This window comes from Ornithorhynchus anatinus, chromosome 10, assembly GCF_004115215.2.
Source record: "Ornithorhynchus anatinus isolate Pmale09 chromosome 10, mOrnAna1.pri.v4, whole genome shotgun sequence".
Taxonomy (NCBI): Eukaryota; Metazoa; Chordata; class Mammalia; order Monotremata; family Ornithorhynchidae; genus Ornithorhynchus; species Ornithorhynchus anatinus.
The window spans coordinates 11815827-11835679 of record NC_041737.1 but is presented as its reverse complement, the minus strand read 5'-3'; the positions used below and the strand labels follow the sequence as shown (position 1 = coordinate 11835679).

General features: G+C 51.1%; 1 protein-coding gene across 1 annotated transcript in view; it reads right to left on the bottom strand.

Annotated features, from left to right (window-relative positions):
- Window positions 1-2162: 2162 nt before the first annotated feature.
- Window positions 2163-19853, bottom strand: part of ANKRD55 (ankyrin repeat domain 55) — a 44065-nt gene continuing 26374 nt past the window's right edge. Inside the window, exons 9-12 of the mRNA XM_029073723.1 lie at window positions 18726-18893; window positions 13321-13976; window positions 8513-8614; window positions 2163-2448 (exon numbers count right to left, since the gene is read on the bottom strand). Coding sequence (XP_028929556.1) covers window positions 2327-2448; window positions 8513-8614; window positions 13321-13976; window positions 18726-18893 — 1048 coding nt within the window. The 3' untranslated portion in view covers window positions 2163-2326. The remainder of the gene's footprint in view (window positions 2449-8512; window positions 8615-13320; window positions 13977-18725; window positions 18894-19853) is intronic.

Below are 19853 nucleotides of genomic sequence, written 5' to 3'. Positions count from 1 at the left end.
TCTTGTATCTACCCCAGCGCTCAGTACAGTGCCTGGCAGATAGTAAGTGTTTAACAAATACTATTTTAAAAAAAGGTGTTCATCCATCTCCTTTAAACTCATTTTTCCTCCTTGCCCCTCCTCAGCCAATAGAACTGCCTTCCTTCCATCTAACCAAATTCCATCATGCTTCAATTCAAGCCCATTTCCTCTCATTCTCATGGAAAAGAAGAGGAAGTCCAAGCGGCTAGCCTCCTTCCAGGTAACTCTTCTCAGACTTCACTCTGGCAGGTCACATGGTCTCAGTTTCTTTACTTGCCCTGAGTCACCTCTGCATCCTCCTCATTTATTCATTCAATTGTATTTTTTGAGTGCTTATTGTGTGCAGAGCGCTTGGAAGAGTATACTATAACAATATAACAGAAACATTCCCTGCCCACAGTGAGCTAATAGTCTAGAGGGGGAGATAGACTGTTATTATTTATTTACCTGCTCAAGTTATCTACCCAATTGTTTATTTACCTACCCAATTATTTATTTACCAAAGTTCTCTGCAGCCTCCTTTAACTGCAAACCTCTCAGCAGGGAGGTAATAAGATAGACAGAAGGTATCTTGTATCTCGGAGGTAGATACAAGGTAATCAAGTTGGACAGAGTCCATATCCGTCAGGGGCTCACAATCTTGATACCCATTTTACAGGTGAGGGAACCGAGACACAGAGAAGTTAAGTGGCTTGCCCAAGGTCACACTGCAGACACGTGGCAGAGCTGGGATTAGAACCCACGACCTCTGACTCCCAGGCCCGTTTTCTTTCCACTAGGCCCTGAGGCTTCCGTCCCAGTTGGTGGTCTGTGCCTCCAGGGGTGGCCTAGTGGATAGAGCAGCGGCCTGGGAGTCAGAAGGTTGTGGGTTCCAAAGCTGGCTCTGCCACTTGTCTGCTTGGGTGACCTTGGGCAAGTCATTTCACTTCGGTGGGCCTCAGTGACCTCATCAGTAAAGTGGGGATCAAGACCATGAGCCCCATGTGGGACAGGGACTGTGTCCAACCCAATTTTCTTGTATCTACCCCAGCTCTTGATACAGCACCTCACGCTTACTATGTAAGTGCTTAACAAATACCACAATTATTATTATCGTTATTACTATGAAGACACAAGAGAAACATTCCTGAGGGCAGGCAGGTATATCCCATCCTCGTTTACCTGGATGTAGGACTTTCCAACTGCTAATCTGTTAGATACCGGAAACGCCAGTCATGTCTGAAAATGACAATGGGGGGAAGTAGCTCAATAGCAGGATTAGTTTCCTGGCCAGTGTAGGGAAACAAGGGCCTGATGAACTGAACCGCGTCCAGGAACTGACAGCATTTGAAGGAAGGCAGAGAGAGGTGCAGCTAAAGGCCATAAGTGGTGGCCGATAGAGAGGCATCTGATGACTTCCTGGAATTAGGCCAAAATGTTTAAAGTTGAAAGTGTAACTAATACCTGCTTGATTTCTCTAGTCTGTACGTTCCCCCTCTGGACTGTAAACGCCTTGTTGGCAGGGAATGTGACTTCCAACTCTGTTATACTGTCCTCTGCCAAGCTCTTAGTACAGCGCTCTGAACACAGTAAGTGCTCTATAAATAAAACGGATCGAATGATTGGTCAAGAGACCCGGCCTAGCCTTCCTCTGCGGAGCGAAGCGTGGATAGTCTTTTACCGCCAGGACTTGTATGGAGGGAAGGATGTCAAACTCACCTCCCATGGGCACAATCAAGGCCCAGGCAATAAAGCAAACTGAACTGGGAAAGAGCAAGGCCTAGTGGAAAGAGCACTGGCCTGGGAGTCAAAAAGACCTGGGTTCTAATCCCAGCTCTGCCACTTGTCTGCTGTGTGACCTTAGGCAAGTCACTGTGCCTCAGTTACCTCGTCTGTAAAATGGGGATTAAGACCGTGAGCTCCATTTGGGACATGGAATGTGTCCAAACTGATCAGCCGGTAGCTACCCCAGCACTTAGAACAGTGACTGGCACAGAGTAAGTGCTTAACAAATACCAGTTTAAAAAAACCCAAACAAACCAAAAAAACCCCATTTTCTGAGCAGGTTGATGATGCCGCATTTGTCATCATTTTTCCAAGTGGTCACTGCTGAAGACCGCCCCGTCCGAGCTCTGAGCGTACACTCAACGGAACCAAATACCTCTGTGCTAAAATGGGGATTTATTGAGAGTTGAGAGTTTCGCTTAATAAATACAGACGTTCATCACCGCATGGCTTTCGGGAGACACCCCGCTCTTCCGAACGACGACCATCGCTGTGCCGCTATACTCAGGTGTTTCTGGGCTGCCCTGGAGGAGGCCCCCGGCTAATCGTCGTCGTCTCTCCTCCTGGTGGAGTTGTCTGTGTCTCTGGCGGCGGCGGTGACTCCTTTCTGGCTGGGGATGGCAGGAAGCACCCGGCTGGGCCTCAGAGGTTCCCCCGGTAGAACTGGAAGGAGAGAAGGCAGTCGATAACCGGACGCTGGGCCGGAGAGAGCGTCTTGGTTAGCCACGGCGGCGGAGGCGATGGAAATCTCCCCCTCCCTTCCTGCAGAGCACGGGCCTGGGAGTCAGAAGGACCTGGGTTTGCTACATGTCTGCTGTGCGGCTGTGGGCTAATCACTTCTCTGGGGACAGGGACTGTGTCCAAACTAACTCTCTTCCCCTCTTCGAAGTCCTACTGAGAGCTCACCTCCTCCAGGAGGCCTTCCCAGTCTGGGCCCTCCCTTTCCCTCTGCTCCCCCTTCCCTCCTCATTGCCCCGACTCCCTCCCTCTGCTCTACCCCCTTCCCCTCCCCACAGCACTTGGGTATATTTGTACACATTTATTGCTCTATTGATTAATGATGTGCATTCATCTACGGTTCTATTTATCTATTTCGACGGTAGTGATGCCTGTCTACTTGCTTTAGCTTGTTGTCTATCAGTCCCTTCTAGATCGTGAGCCTGTGGTTGGGTAGGGATTGTTTCTATCTGTTGCCGAATTGTACTATCCAAGCACTTAGTACAGTGCTCTGCACACAGTAAGTGCTCAATAAATATGATTGATTGAGTAAATGAATGAACGCCGTTTGCTTGTATCCACCTGAGCGCTTCTTAGCACAGCAGTGGCACAGCACATAGTAAGCGCTTCACAAATACCACAGTTATCATTATTATTATTAAGTTGATAACTGTTTTCCCTTGCTGTTAGACTGTGAGCACAGACTGGGTCTGCCCTGATTTACCTTGTATCTCCGCCAGTGCTTAATACAGTGGAAAGAGCCCGGGCTTGGGAGTCAGAGGTCATGAGTTCGAATCCCGGCTCTGCCGCTCGTCAGCCGTGTGACTGTGGGCAAGTCACTTAACTTCTCTGTGCCTCAGTTACCTCATCTGTAAAATGGGGATTAACTGTGAGCCTCATGTGGGACAACCTGATTACTCTGTATCTACCCCAGCGCTTAGAACACTGCTTGGCACATAGTAAGCGCTTAACAAATACCAACATTATTATACAGTGCTTGGCGCATAGTAAATGCTTAACAAATAGCACAATTATCATTTAAGTATTATTACTGGAAAGAGCATGGGGCCCTGTAGCACCTCTCTGCCAGTAGGGTGAAAAATCCTCCCAGGAAGAGGAGGAAGTGGGGGTGGGGGGTGGGGAGAGGGTGTGCGTGCATGTATAATAATGATGGTATTTGTTAAGCGGTTACTATGCGCAAAGCACCGTTCTAAACACTGGGGCTGATACAAGGTAATCAGGTTGTCCCACCTGGGGCTTACAGCCTTAAACCCCATTTTACAGATGAGGTAACTGAGGCACAGAGAAGTAAAATGACTTGCCCCAAATCACAGAGCTAAGTGGCAGAGCAAGGATTAGAACCCATGACCTCTGACTCCCAAGCCCCTGCTCTTTCCACTAAGCCATGCTTTGTAGATATGTACATATGTATGTAAGTATATATGTATGTGGGAGATAGGCCTCAGATGGGAGCTTTTGATCCTGGCCCTGAGAGGCCCAGGGCTTAATTCACTGTACGGCGGTTAGTACTTTCTTTCTCTCCAAGCTACCCATACGGGATAAACAGGGTTAACTGTGTTATAAGCGTCTTTGATGAATAATTTCCGTTTAAGCTTCTTGTGGGCTGAGAATGTTTCACTTCTTGATTCTGGACTTCCCAAGCTCCCAGTACAGGGCACCACACCTAGAGCATGGGCGCTCAATAAATGCTGCTCCTACCATCGATTGGCATGGAAGCAGTGTGGCCTAGTGGAAGTAACATGGGCCTGGGAGTCAGAGGACGTGGCTTCTGATCCTCATTGCCCAACTTGTCTGCTGTGTGAACCTGGGCAAGTCACTTTGATAGGATTGATGCCTGACTACTTGTTTTGTTTTGCTGTCTGTCTCCCTCTTTTAGACTGTGAGCCCGTTGTTGGGCAGTGATTGTCTCTATCTGTCGTCGAATTGTATATTCCAAGCGCTTAGTACAGTGCTCTGCACACAGTAAGCACTCAATAAATACGATTATTGATTGAATGAATGAATGAATGAATGAACTTTATTTCTCTGTGCTTCAGTTACCTCACCTGTAGAATGGGGATTCAATACCTGATCTCCCTCCCACCTAGTCTGTGAGCCCCATGTGGGACCCGATTATCTTCTATCTTGTGTCTGTTATATTGTACTCTCCAAGCGCGTAGTAGAGTGCTCTGCACACATTAAGCACTCAATAAATATGACTGACTGATTGATTGATTGGTTGAGAACTCTGACTCTTTCCTCCTGAACATAATCCTCTTCCTAACTTTCAACTCATGACTGACAACTCTGACATCTTCTCTATCTTCATTGCTCATAACTTCGGTGTCACCTCTCTTTTTTCTGTGGGTTCATCTGCCATAGGCCAGGCCACCTCTAGTGCCGGTTTTTCCTCCAGGATATCTTTCAGATCCACCCCTTACTCTCCAGCCTCATGGCCACCTCCGTGACAGGGCTTTGCATCAGTCTTCTTACTAGTCTCTGCTTCAAGTCTCTCACTTTTTCAATTTATCCTTTGACCGGCTGTGTGTCTCACCTTCTTAAAATGCCTTTAGAGTATGGAGAACTCCCCTCCTCGAAAACCTCCAATGGTTACCCATTTCTCTCCACATTAAATTGGAACTTGTGACAATTGATTTCAGTGTTCTCAGCCAGCTGTCTACATTTTATCTTTCCATTCTCCTTTCCAGATACATCCCAACTTGCCATCTTCACTCCTCCAGTGCTGACCTTCTAACTGTACTGCATTCACAACCCTTTCCCTCCAGGCATAGAGATCCTTCCCCCGCCCCTCCTCAAATCTGCCAAACTCCACCTCTCCGTACTTTCAAGGCCTTCCTTCAAAGCCCCCTCTTCCAGGAGACAACACCCAATTAATCCCCGTCTTCCTACTCGTTCCACCTTATCAGCCACTTTGGCACTTCAGTGGATAACTGTTCATTTATTATTCATTTCATTCTTCAATTGCTTTTAGCATTTGAATCTTGATTCTTAGCCTTGTTCCTTTTGTATATCTGGCAATTTGTGTTCAGCCTACTGAACAGTAACCACCCCAAGAGGAGAAAGGACCAGGACTTTTGTCTTTATTTTATTTCCCCCTCCTTTTTTTACCCCACTGATCTCTTACCACAATCCAGCCCACATTCTTCGCTCTTCTAATTGCCGACCAACTCAATGTACCTCGATCCCATCTATCTCACCGCTAATCTCTCACCCATATCCTCCCTCTGGCCCGGAACCCCCTTCCCCCCTCAACCTTCATATATGATAGACCACCACTCTCCTTGCCTTCAAAGCTTTGTTAAAATCCCATCTCCTCCTAGAGGCCTTCCGTGAGTAAGCCCTCATTTCTCCTACTCTCTTTCCCTCCTGTGTCACTCTTACACACTTGGATCTGTCTCCTTGAAGCACTTGACATTCACTCCATCCCCCCAGCCCCACAGCATTATTTTAATGTCTGTGCTCCTTCAAGGCTATAAACTCCATATGGGCAGGGAATCTTATCTACCAACTCTGTTTTATTGTGTTTTCCCAAGTGCTTTTCCCTCTACTCCTCCCCCTCTCCCTTCCCCTCCCCTCAGCACTGTGCTCCTCTGCTCATTTGTATATATTTTTATTACCCTGTTTATTTTGTTAATGAGATGTACATCCCCTTGGTTCTATTTATTGCTGTTGTTTTTGTCTGTCTCCTCCAATTAGACTATAAGCCCATCAGTGGGCAGGGATTGTCTCTATCTGTTGCCAAATTGCACATTCCAAGCGCTTAGTACAGTGCTCTGCACATAGTAAGCGCTCAATAAATACTATTGAATGAATGAATGCTGTGCACACAATGAGTGCTCGATAAATTCCATTGATTGACTGGTTGACTGAAGTGTCTGGGCACCTGGGACAGTGCTCAGCAGACCATGAGGTCAAGCAAAAGACAGAAACAAGTCCTCCCATCTTCCAAGTTCACTCAAGGAAGACTTGCCTTGCTTTGAACCTTTTTGGAATAGTTTCCTTCCTTCCTTCCTTCCTTCCTTCCTTCCTTCCTTCCTTCCCTTCCCTTCCCTTCCCTTCCTTCCCTTCCCTTCCCTTCCCTTCCCTTCCCTTCCCTTCCCTTCTTTCCCTCCCTCCCTCCTTCCCTCCTTCCCTCCTTCCCTCCTTCCCTCCTTCCCTCCTTCCCTCCTTCCCTCCCTCCCTCCCTCCCTCCCTCCCTCCCTCCCTCCCTCCCTCCCTCCCTCCCTCCTTCCCTCCCTCCTTCCCTCCTTCCCTCCCTCCTTCCCTCCCTCCCTCCCTCCTTCCCTCCTTCCCTCCCTCCTTCCCCTCCTTCCCTCCCTCCCTCCTCCCTCCCTCCCTCCCTCCCTCCCTCCCTCCTTCCCTCCCTCCTTCCCTCCTCCTTCCCTCCTTCCCTCCTTCCTTCCCTCCTTCCTTCCTTTTTACTGAACACTGTACTAATCGCTTAGGAGAGTACAATATAACAACAAACAGGCACATTCCCTGCCCACAACAAACTTACACTTTTGAAATTCCTAGCTCATGGATCATCCCAATCCTCCAAGGATCCCAGAATCCACCATGTTTCTCAGGTCTGCCCTCCCTTCAGCCCCAGTGCCGGACTTGAGCCCGTCATTGGGCAGGGATTGTCTCTATCTGTTGCCGAATTGTACATTCCAAGCGCTTAGTACAGTGCTCTGCACATAGTAAGCGCTCAATAAATACTATTGAATGAATGAATGAACTTCCCCAGAAACAGCATTAACTGGGGATAAGGACCCTCAGCAAAATAAAATAAGTGAGAAGCAGCGTGGTCTAGTGGATAGAGTCAGAAGGACCCGGGTTCGAGTCCCAGCTCTGCCGGTCTGCTACGTGACCTTGGGTAAGTCACCTCACTTCTCCGTCTCTCAGTTTCCTCGTCTATAAAATGGGGATTAAGACTGGGAGCCCCATGTGGAACATGGACTGTGTCCAACCTGATTAAGTTGCATCTACCCCAGGGCTTACAACAGTGCCTGGCCCATAGTAGGCATGCATCAAATACCATTTAAAAAAAAAAAAAAGTCAGCCAAGGGTTCGACAGACACCTTGCACGCCTCATTAAGAAATAGCAACAGTGACGATACAGTGCGTGTGGCTTTTCGACTCAGAGCACAACAATTCTCCAAAACTGTCTCTAATCCGATCCTCTTTTAACCGCCCCCAAATTCAGTACCCTGCTTGGCCACTTAACCAATACCACGATTCTTGTTATTTGTGGCGGCTTGACCATTTCATTTTAGTATCAGCTCGGGGTGGCGTCGGATTCTATCCCCGAGATGGTTGGGGTGCTCAAATTCCCCGGCCTGTCCCAGGAGCTCTCCAGTCTACTCCTACCATCCCTACTCTCTTACTGCAACCTACTCCAACCCAGCTCGCACAATTCACTCTTCTAATGCTAACTCTCTCACTGTGCCTCCAACTCGTCTGTCTCGCCGCCGACCCCTCGCCCGCGTCCTGCCTCTGGCCCTCCCTCCTCAAATCCGACAATTACTCTTCCCCCCTTCAAAGCCTTATCTAAGGCCCATCTCCTCCAAGAGGCCTTCCCTGACTAAGCCCTCCTTTCCTCTTCTCCCACTCCTTTCTGCGTCGCCCCTTTTATTCATCCCCCTTCCCAGCCCCACAGCACTTATGTACATATCTGTAATTTATCTATTTTATAATGTCTGTCTTTCCCTCTAGACTGTAAGCTCACTGTGAGGAGGGAATATGTCTCATTGCTTTACTGTACTCTCCCAAGTGCTTAGTACTGTGCTCTCCACACAGTAAGCGCTCAATAAATGTGATTGAACAATACCCCGGCAGTTTCCCCAGTATTCTCATGAGAAAAGTGTCTTCATCCAGCCTAGTCCTAATAGCCAAAATAGCAACTGTGGTATTTATGAGGCGCCAAGCACTGAGGTAAGGGCTAAGGTAGATACACTGCAATCAGGTGGGACTCAGAGGCTGCTGGATGGAGGCTGGGAGCACTTACATTTCTGAGCACAGAGGTCTGGTAGAGGGGAGAGGCTTTTCCGGGCTAAAGGAATCTCCTTTCCTTGGGGCCTGTCCAGGTAGATGTGCTGACTGCTGTGTCCTAGGGTAAAAAAAAACAAAGATATTTAGACCTGGAAAATAATTGGACACTGGGCCAGATTTCCCCGGCCATGGGAGTATGGGGGAGAAAGAGAGAGAGAGAGAGAGATTGTACGTGTGTGTATGTGTGAGTGTTGGCAGCAGAGGAAGGTGGCTGGCTTCCTTCCCATTAGAGAGTCTGATTCTGGGCTCCTGAACAGGATTTCACACCCACGGGGCTCTGCTCCAGGGGAGGCGACTGTCCAGGCCCGCTGAAGAGTGGCCCGGAGGCGGGACTCTGGGCCAGACTCGGAGATCCAAGGCGGCCAACTGGCCGGTTCCAACGCCCACCCAGCTTTTTACTGGCCGATGGGACAGGGAGGGGAAATGCGGGGCCCAAACCCTGCGGTTCGGTTAGGAGAGACAGGATTATTTTTAGTCGAACGCGCTGCCCAGAAGTGGGATTCCTGCATCCTGGCAGATATAGGAACTCACAGGGGTAACGGTATGAGGAGACTCAGTTGGGCCAAATCGGGGAAGGTCAAAAGATGCCATTTCAGCCCCCTCGGGTAACTGGTGACATATCACCGTTTTCAGTCACTTAATAATTAGCTTTTGCTCCTTTTAGCCTTTTTTAAAAAATAAAAATGGTATTAAGCACTTACTACGTGCCAGGCACAGTACTAAATGCTAGAGTAGCTACGAACTAATCAGTTTGATGATGACGATGACTGCGGTATTTGTTAAGCACTTACTATGTGTCAGGCGCTGCACTAAGCGCTGGGTGAATACAAGCAGATCGGGTCAGGCGCAGTCCCTGTCCCACATGGGGCTCGCAGTCTTAAACCCCCTTTTACAGATGAGATAACTGAGTCTCACAGAAGTGAAGTGACTTGCCCGAGGTCACACAGCGGGCAAGCGGCGAAGCCGGGATTAGAACCCAAATCCCTCTGACTCCCAGCCCCGTACTCTATCCACTAGACCACGAACCCGTGTCCTTCTGATTCCCAGGCCCCTATTCTGTCCATTACCTCACTCTCCCCGACTCCCAGGGCTCCCAAACAATTCCATAAAGGAAAGTGCATTAGGCAGAGATCCCGCAGAGGCACCGAGTACTCCGCTGGAAGCTTCTGGAGGTGAGGAACCAGATGAGCGTTTGATAAACGTCATGCAGCCCATTGTTAACCACAACAGTTAGAGGCTTCCCCAGGCTGAAATCTGCAAATGGAGGGAAAACAAATGTCCTCTGGATGAATTTTCCTGAATCGATCAAGTCATCGAATCGATCGGCCTATCAATTCATCAATGGCATTTACTGAGCTCCTACTGAGTGCCTTGGAGAAAACAACAGAAGTGGGAGATGTGAAAGGAAAGCAGCATGGCTCAGTGGAAGAGCACCGGCCTGGAAGTCGGAAGGACCTGGGATTAAACCTGTGAGCCTCACGTGGGACAACCCGATCACCTTGTATCCTCCCCAGTGCTTAGAACAGTGCTTTGCACCTAGTAAGCGCTGAACAAATACCATCCTTATTGATCCCGATTCCCCCGTTTGTCTGCTGTGTGACCTTGAGCAAATCACTTCGCTTCTCTGTGCCTCAGTTATCTCAGATGTAACAAGGGGATTAGGAGGGTGAGCCCCAGGTGGGACAGGGACTGAGTTCCTAATCAAGAACTACAAGTTAGACTCAGGCTGCTGGGGTTCGCCCAATCCAGTGAAAAAATAAATAAAACAACAATCGCACTTGTTAGCGCCAAGCACTATCCTAAGTAGTGGGATCGAAACAAGTTAATCGGGTTGAATAAAGATCCTGAACCCACACAGGACTCGCAGTTTTAAGCCCCATTTCATAGATGAGGTCCCTGAGGTCACACACAGCAGACAAGCGGCAGAGCCGCGATTAGAACGCGGGGCCTTCTGATTCTCGGGCCCGTGCGCTATCCACCAGGCCGCAGTGCTTCTCCAGTAGCTGCCAGCAATTCGTGCGGCTATTCTGCCGGCCTGCGTCGACAGAGTTAACGGTATCTATTCCACCCCACGAAAGACATGGACGCCGTCCAAGAAAGTGTGGTTACAGCAGGACACGACTAGCGGTGTAAGCGGCATTTCTCGCAGCATCCTATGGTCTGTCCATCCCAGAACCGGTCTTCGCCGATCTTAGTCAGACTGCTGGCTAACTTCTCACTCGCAGAAGTACTACCGAAACCCCAGAGAAACCCACCAGGGTCCCTTACGGATGACTCAGTAACCTCGATATAGAAATATCTCTCTAGGGTTAAACCCCCGCACCGCTAAACCTCTGGAAGCTCCGGGTTAGCGGAGAAAAAGAACCCGGGCAAACCGACTGCCAAAATTTCGCAGAAAGCCAGCTGGCACAGACTGGTTGCCCCAGAGAACTAGACGTCTCTCCAGTGCATCTTCCCTGGAGAAGGGTCTCATTATCATTTAACTATCATACTCCCCCTCTAGTCTGAAAGGTCGTCACGTGTCTGCTAATTCTGTTGCTCTCTCCCGAGCATTTAGTACACTGTTATATTGTACTCTCCCAAGCGCTTAATTGATGATAATAATGTTGGTATTTGTTAAGCGCTTACTATGTGCAGACCGTAAGCCCGTCAAACGGCAGGGACCGCCTCTACCTGTTGCCGACTTGTTCATTGCAAGCGCTTAGTACAGTGCTCTGCACATAGTAAGCGCTCAATAAATACTATTGAATGAAAGAGCACTGTTCTAAGCGCTGGGGGACATACAGGGTGATCAGGCTGTCCCACGTGAGGCTCACGGTTAATCCCCATTTTACAGATGAGGTAACTGAGGCCCAGAGAAGTGAAGTGACTCGCCCACAGTCACACAGCTGACAAGGGGCAGAGCCGGGAATCGAACTCGTGACCTCTGACTGCGAAGCCCAGGCTCTTTCCACTGAGCCACGCTGCATACAGTAAGCGCTCAGTAAATATGATGGGTTGATTTTGAACGGTCCTTGTTAAGTGTTGTTCTGTGCCAAGCGCCGTACTAAGCACCGGGATAGATAGAAGATAATCCCCGTCCCATACGGGGTTCACACCCTAAGTAGGAGTGAGTAGGACTGAATTGTCATTTTACAGATGAGGAAACAGGCACAGAGAAGTGAAAGGAGCTGGGATTAGAACCAGGTCTTCTGAGTCGCAGGCCCATGCTCTTAGATGACCCTGCTTCTAACCCCTCAATTCTTGATTAGTTTACCGACTCTATTATACCGTACTTTCCCAAGAGCTTAGTACAGCCCTCTGCACACAGTAAGTACTCAATAAATACCATCAACTCACTGATTAAGTACTGTTTTAACCTCCCCATGGGCTTCTTCCTCCTTCTGCTTTCCTTTTCAGTTTACTCTCCACTCACCAGCCTGGATCACCTTCCTAAAACGGTATCCGGCTCACGTCTCTAGTACTTAAACAAGTCCTTATTCACTTATCCTTCTTCTCGGTGATTTTCCTTTTCTAATCGTATATCATTCTGCGCCCGTCTCCGCGACCCCGATCCTGTCTCCCGTTTTGCCTCCTCGTTTCTCTTTCCGCGCAGAGTTTTTGCTCGGAGAGAGCCACTCCCTTCAGGATGGCAGTGTGCCACGCAGGTCTGTTCACTGATCAATCGATCCATCATATTTAAGGAGTGCTTTCTGCGTGCAGGGCACTGTAGGAAGTGCTCGGGAGAGGACAACCCGACAATATATCAGACACTTTCACTATCATCAGCAACTGACGCTCAGTTTTCAACTGCGAAACGGCACTGTCTGGGGTTCTTTTACCGTATCCTTAAAATGTTTCCTTCTGCTGCTTTCAGTTTCCCTATTTCAGCTCTCCGGACGGCAGCCGTCTGGGAATCCTGCTGTCACGCATTCTTCTCACATAGCTCACCCATTTTAAAGCAAGATAGCCTACATTCTAGAACATCACTGTTCGGGGCCTTATAATAATGGCATTTAAGCGCTTACTCTGTGCCTGACACTGTACTAAACGCTGGAGTGGATACAAGCAAATCAGGTTGCGCACGGTCCCTGTCGCCCTCAATCCCCATTTTCCAGACGAGGTAACTGAGGCCCAGAGAAATGAAGTGACTTGCCCAAGGTCACACAACAGGCAAGTGGCAGAGCCGGGATTAGAACTCATGTCCTCCCGAGTGCCAGGCCCGTGCTCCGTCCACTGGGCCACTCCGCTTCTCTTGCCTGTGTTACTGGTGGAACTACTCAAGGGGCCAGAAGTGGTACTTGTGAGTGGTCCAGATCTCACGGTAGAAGAGATGCCTCCTGTGGGTAATCGATAAGAAGCGGCGTGGCTCGGTGGCAAGATCCCGGGCCTGGGAGTCAGAAGCCATGGGTTCGAATCCCGGCTCTGCCACTTGTCATCTGTGTGACTGTGGGAAAGTCACTTCGCTTCTCTGGTCCTCATTTCCCTCATCTGTACAAGGGGCATTAAGCCTGTGAGCCTCACGTGGGACAACCCGATGACCCTGTATCTCCCCCAGCGCTTAGAACAGCGCTCTGCACATAGTGAGCGCTTAACAAATACCAACATGATTAATAAGTGCTACTAACGGATTGATTGATTGGCAGGGGTTCCCTCTCTCCTGGCTGCAGGGAGGCGCTCCCCCTCCCCCCACCCACCACCCACTCTCCATCTCCTGTCCCTTTCTGACTTCTGGCACTTTACCCTTTCAGCACTTCCTGTGCCGGGGGCCCGCCAGCACATTACCGGGAGGAGGACCGGGCAGGCGCGGCAGGTGGGGAGGGCCGAGGCGGTCCCTGGGTCCGGGCCTGACCTCCGGGCAGCCCCCTGGCTCTCCGTCGGCGGGATTCGCCGTCCAGGAGAAGATCCGGGGCGCCGCAGAGCTCCCGGGCTTCCCTAGCACCGGGGGACGGGTGGTCCCGGGATCCGGGAAATGCCGTTCTCCGCTCTTGCCCTTTGGAATTCTGAGTGGAGCGGCGTCCGCCGCTGGGCCCCGGCCCGGCCTGGCGGCCGGGGCAGGTGGGGAGGCCGGGCCCAGAGAGATGGGCGGGAGGCCTTGGGCTCTGAGGGGCGGGAGCCGGCCGCCGTCCGGCCGTGGCTTTTCCGTCGGCGGCGGCGGCGGCAGGTACTTGTGGGTTTCCGGGGGCCGCGGCCCCACGGCCGCTGCGGCCCCACGTTCGAGGGGAGGCTCGCCGCAGCCGGGGTCCATGATGCAGTCGAACGTCGTGATGATGTCGTCGACCCCCGACGTGTCCCGGGGCTTGCGCCGGCTGCGGGCGTCTCCGCGGCTCCTCTGCTCCCCTTTCTTCCTCTTGCAGAAGATGTGGTTGAGCACGCTGAACCGCCCTTCTCTTCTCAAGACTCCTGGGCTGGCAGGAGGAAGGGGACGGGCCGGTTCGGGCCTAGCAGAAACAAAAGGACAAACCGGTGAGCACAGACGGGGGTGGAGGCAGCCCCGGGTGCTCTGAATCCCCAGACTGGCTCTGCTCTTTCCCTCAGATGGTCTTGGGCTGGGATAGTCCTGCCAGTTAAATCCCCAATCATCTATCTATCTATCTATCTATCTATCTATCTATCTATCTATCTATCTATCTATCTATCTATCTATCATCTATCTATCTATCTATCTAATCTATCTATCTCTCTCTCTCTCTATCCCTCTCTCTCTATCCATCCATCCATCCACCCATCCATCCACCCATCCATCCACCCATCCATCCATCCATCCATCCATCCATCCATCCATCCATCCATCCATCCATCCATCCATCCATCCATCCCTCCATCCATCCATCCCTCCATGCCGCAGCCGAGCTGGCCTGGATATGACCTATTGGAAAGAACGTGGGCCTGGGAGGCAGCGGACCTGAATTCTAATTCCGGCTCTACCGCTCGCTTGCTGGGTGATCTTGGACAAGGCACTTCACTACTCTGTACCTCAGTTTCCTCAACTGTGAGAAGGAGGTTAACGACCCTTTTTTTAACGTTACTTGTTATTGCATTTTTTAAAAAAATGGCATTTCATTCGTCCGATCATATTTACTGAGCATTTACTGTGCGCAAACGACTGTACTTAGTGCTCGGGAGAGTACAATATAATAAACGGAAATATTCCCTGCACACGGTGAATTTATTTAATGAGCACTCTCTAGGTGCCGGGCACCGAACTAAGAGCCGGGGTAGATGCAAGTTAATCGGGTTGGATATAGTCCCTGTCCCGTCTGGGGCTCGCGGTCTTAGTCACTGTTTTACATGTGAGGTAACTGAGGCCCAGAGAAGTTAAGTGACTTGCCCGAGGTCACGGAGAAGTGGAAGAGCTGGGATTGGAACCCAGGTCCTTCTGACTCCGAGGCCCGTGCTCTATCCACTAGGCTATGCTGCTTCTCGTCTATTCTCCCTCCACCTTGACCTGTGAGTCCCATGTGGACTAGGGAGGGTGTGTGATTCGGTTATCTTGTATCCACCCCAGGGTTTAATACAGCGCTTGGCGCATAGTCAGCGCTTAACAAATATCGTAGCTATTATCAGTCCTGCCTGTCAAACCTCCAGTCGCTAACCCATCCGTCCAGCCGATGGCTGAGCAGGGCTGAGCAGCGCGGCTCGGTGGAAGAAGCGCGGGCTTGGGAGTCAGAGGTCACGGGTTCTAATCCCGGCTCCGCCGCCCGTCAGCTGTGTGACCTTGGGCAGGTCACTTAACTTCTCTGTGCCTCAGTTACCTCATCTGTCAAATGGGGATTAAAACTGTGAGCCTCACGTGGGACAACCTGATCACCTTGTGACCTCCGGCGCTTAGAACGGTGCTCTGCACATAGTCAGCGCTTAACAAATACCACAATTTATTTTTTTTTTATTTAATCCTGCCTGTCAAACCCCCGGTCATCCGTCCAGTGGGAGAGCTAGGCTAGGTCTGCCAGTCCAACCCCACGTGATCCATCTCATGGCAGAGTGGCCAGAGCCCGGGCCTGGCGGTCAGAAGGTCGTAGGTTCTAATCCCGGCTCCGCCGCTTGTCTGCTGTGTGACCTAGGGCAGCTCACTTCACTTCTCCGTGCCTCCGTTACCTCATATATAAAATGGGGATTAAAAGTGTAAGGCCCGGTTGGGGCAGGGACTGTGTCTAACCTGATTTTCTTGAATCCAACCCTGAGCTTAGTACAGTGCCTGGCACACGGTAAGCGCTTAACAAATACCATAAGTATTACCAGGGGAAGCAGCGTGGCTCGGTGGAAAGAGCCCGGGCTTGGGAGTCACAGGTCATGGGTTCTAATCCTGGCTCCGCCGCTTGTCAGCTGTGTGACTTTGGGCAAGTCACATAACCTCTCTGTGCCTCAGTTCCCTCATCTGTAAAATGGGAATTAAGACTGGGAACCCCATGTGGAACAACCCGATCACCTTGTGGCTCAGTGGAAAGAGCCCGGGCTTGGGAATCAGAGGTCATGGGTATGAATCCTGGCTCTGCCACTTGTCAGCTGTGTGACTGTGGGCAAGTCACTTCACCTCTCTGTGCCTCAGTTCCCTCATCTGTAAAATGGGGACAAAGACTGTGAGCCTCATGTGGGGCGACCTGATGACCCTGTATCTGCCCCAGCTCTTAGAACAGTGCTCTGCACATAGTAAGCGCTTAACAAATACCAACATTATTATTATTATCGTAACCCCCCAGCGCTTAGAACGGTGCTTTGCACATAGGAAGCGCTTAACAAATACCATCGTTATTATTATTATTATTATTATTATCTATCCATCTATCCAATGGGAGAGCAGCCTGTTAAACCTCGAAACACTAGCTCCCCCTAGGGTAAAACAGAATAATAATAAATAATAATAATAATAACAACATTAATCATGGTATTTGTTAAGGGCTTACTATGTGCCAGGCATCTGTTAAGCACTGGTGGATACAAGTAAATCAGGTTGGACACAATCCCTGTCTCAAGTGGGTCTCACGGTCTCAATCCCCACTTTACAGTTGAGGTAACTGCGGCTCAGAGAAAGGAAGTGACTTCCCCAAGGTCACACAGCAGACAAGTGGCGGAGGCGGGATTAGAACCCGTGCTCTAGCCACTAGGCCGCGGCTGCTGCCCAGCACAGCAGCACAGTGAGGGCCTGGAATCGAAGTGAGTATTTGGAAAACATCCACTAAAGGGATTAACCTAACATTTTACTGGCTCAGTTCATCCCCCCCTGCCCCTTGGGTGAGTGATGTGGATGTGTCTGGGTGGGTAGAGCTGGGTGTGCGTATGTGGGGGAAGGGGCATGACTCTAGGTGTCTAGGGGAGAGTCTGGTGTGTGTGTATGGGTCTGTGACTAGAGAGGAGTATATGTGGTTTCGGAGGGTGTGTCTGGCGGAAAGCGTGTGAGCGTACATTCAAGGCTCCGTATCTGGACACGGGGAGGGAGGAATGGAGGAGGGAGAGTGCTAGGTACAAATGGGTCATTTCCTGTGAAGAGCCCTAAGATATGACAGTTCAGTAAACAGAATGAAAGGCACTGGGTGTGCAGACTGTCCAGATCATTCAGTCTCAGGGGCGGGCCACTAAGAGCACTTCAAGAAGCTGAGGAGGGAGGCCCTCGTCAGTGGTGTCTACCGCATGAAGAGCTATCGACGTCACCTCACCTTCTCACTTCTCACGATTCCCACTTCTCGGCAGTCCGTCAGCTACCTCGGTCCCAGGATCCTGTCTCGCCGCAGACCCCCGGCCCCCGGCCCGCCTCTGGCCTGGAACGCCCTCCCTCCTCAAATCCGACAATGCCTCTCCCCTGCTTCAAAGCCTCACCGAAGGCCCGTCTCCTCCAAGAGGCCTTCCCAGACCAAACCCCACATCTCCCACTCCCTTCTTCGTCGCTCTGACTTCCTCCCTTTGCTCTTCCCCCGTCCCGGTCCCACGACACTTACGTACCTATCTGCCATCTTATTTATTTGTACTGATGTCTGTCTCCCCCAGCCTGTTGTGGGCGGGGAATGTGACTGTTTATTGCTGTATTGTACTCTCCCAAGCGCTTAGCACAGTGCTCTGTAAACGGTAAGCGCTCAATAAATACGATCGAATGGATGAATGTGCGGAGACGGTGTCAGAACGCGTGCCAGTTTGGCAGGACCCCGTGACAGGCGGACAGAGCTCCGCTGGGTTCCGGGGCAGGTCCTTGTCGAATGGAATAAGGGGCGGATCCTGGACCAGGATCCTAAAGCTACAGGTGCGTCTTTCCGGGGTCCAGGACGCTTTGGGAGCCAGATTCTGGGCTGCTGCTGCCGCTTGGCTCTTGCTGGGGGAAGGGGAGCACGGGCCTGGGATTCATTCATTCATTCGTTCGATCGTATTTATTGAGCACTTACTATGTGCAGAGCACCGTACTAAGCGCTTCTGAGGATACAATATGACGACAGACACGTTCCCTGCCCACAGTGAGCTCACAGTCTAGAGGGGGAGACGGACATTAAAATACATAAATAAATAGATGACGGGTATATATAGATACATCTGTGCTGTGGGGATGGGAGGGAGGAGGAATGAAGGAGCAAGTGGGGGTGACGTAGAAGGAGGCGGGAGAAGAGGAGAGGACGGCTCAATCAGTGCCGGGTTGGCCACAGTCCCTGTCCCACGAGGCGCTCACAGTCTCAATTCCCATTTTACAGACGAGGTAGCTGAGGCACCGAGAATAACAATAACATTAATGATGGCATTTGTTAAGTGCTTACTCTGTGCCACGCATCGTTCTAAGCGCTGGGATAGATACAAGGTTATCGGTTTGTCCCATGGGGGGCTCACAGTCTTAATCCCCATTTTCCAGATGAGGTAACTGAGGCACAGAGAAGTTAAATGACTTGCCCAAAGTCACACAGCTGACAAGTGGCGGAGCCGGGAGTAGAAGCCACAGCCTCTGACTCTCGAGCCTGGGCTCTTTCCGCTAAGCCTCGCTGCTTTCCCAAGCCAGTGGCCCATTAGGCAACGACCGGATCCAGCAACCAGCTGAAAGATCCCGCTCTCTCTCGGCTCTCAGCGGCTTTTGGGGTTCGGGGCCAAGGCGGCAACCGCGCTCAGCAGGCCGAGGAGACCCCGAGCTGCCCGAGGAACGTTCCCAGCCTCTTCCTCCCCGGGGCGGATCGCGCGATCGACTGTGCCCGGCCGATGCCCGGCCCCGAGCGAGCTGGTACCCGCTCTCCCGGGAGAGCAGTCTGACGCAGGCCGTGTGTCCGCAGAACAGCGCGTAGGCCAGGGGGGTGTTTTCGCTTGTGTCACGGGGGCTACTGTCCACGCCCAACTGCAGTAAGGTCTGGACACAGTCAGCCCGGCCCGCGGCTGCTGCCCAGTGCAGAGGGGTCCTGCAGGAGGAAAAAATGAAAACTAGAGTCAGGACGGGGCGGGGGACCCGCAACCCGGCCCGCATTCTTTGTTCCTCTAGTGTTCACCTTCTCGCTGTGCCTCCATCTCGCCTGTCTGGCCTACATCCTGCCTCGGGCCCGGAACGCCCTCCTTCCTCAAATCCGACAGACAACTGCTCTCCCCACCTCCAAAACCTTACTGAAGGCCCATCTCCTCCAAGAGGCCTTCCCGGACTAAGCCCCACTTTCCCCCATCTCCCACTGCCTTCTGTGTCACCCCGACTTGTCCCTTTGCTCTTCCCCCACCTCCCAGCCCCACACCACTTAAGTATTTATCCGTAATTCTATTATATTGGTTCATTCGATAGTATTTATTTGTATCGATGTCCGTTTCCCCCTTCTAGACTGTGAGATCACGGAGGGCAGGGAACGTCACTGTTTACCGTTTAGAGAAGCAGTGTGGTTTAGTGGAAAGAGCACGGGGCTTGGGAGTCAGAGGTCGTGGGTTCTAATCCCGGCTCCGCCACTCGTCTGCTGTGTGACCTTGGGCAAGTCACTTAACTTCTCTGTGCCTCAGTGACCTCATCTGTAAAAATGGCGATTAAAAAATGAGAGCCCCGCGTGGGACAATCTGATTACTCTGTATCTACCCCAGTGCTTAGTACAGTGCTCAGCACACAGTAAGCGCTTAACAAATACCATAACTGGTAAATAGCATGGCTCAGTGGAAAGAGCACGGGCTTGGGAGTCACAGAGGTTGTGGGGATTAAGCCCAGCTCGCCACCTATCGGCTGTGTGACTTCGGGCAAGTCACTTAACTTCTCTGTGCCTCAGTTACCGCATCTGCAAAACGGGGACTAAGACCGTGAGCCCAGCCGGCCCGTTATTCCCGGCAAGACGCAGACAGGGATCTGAAACCAGAAGCCCCATGAAAGGTGGTAATTCGTTCATTCATTCAAC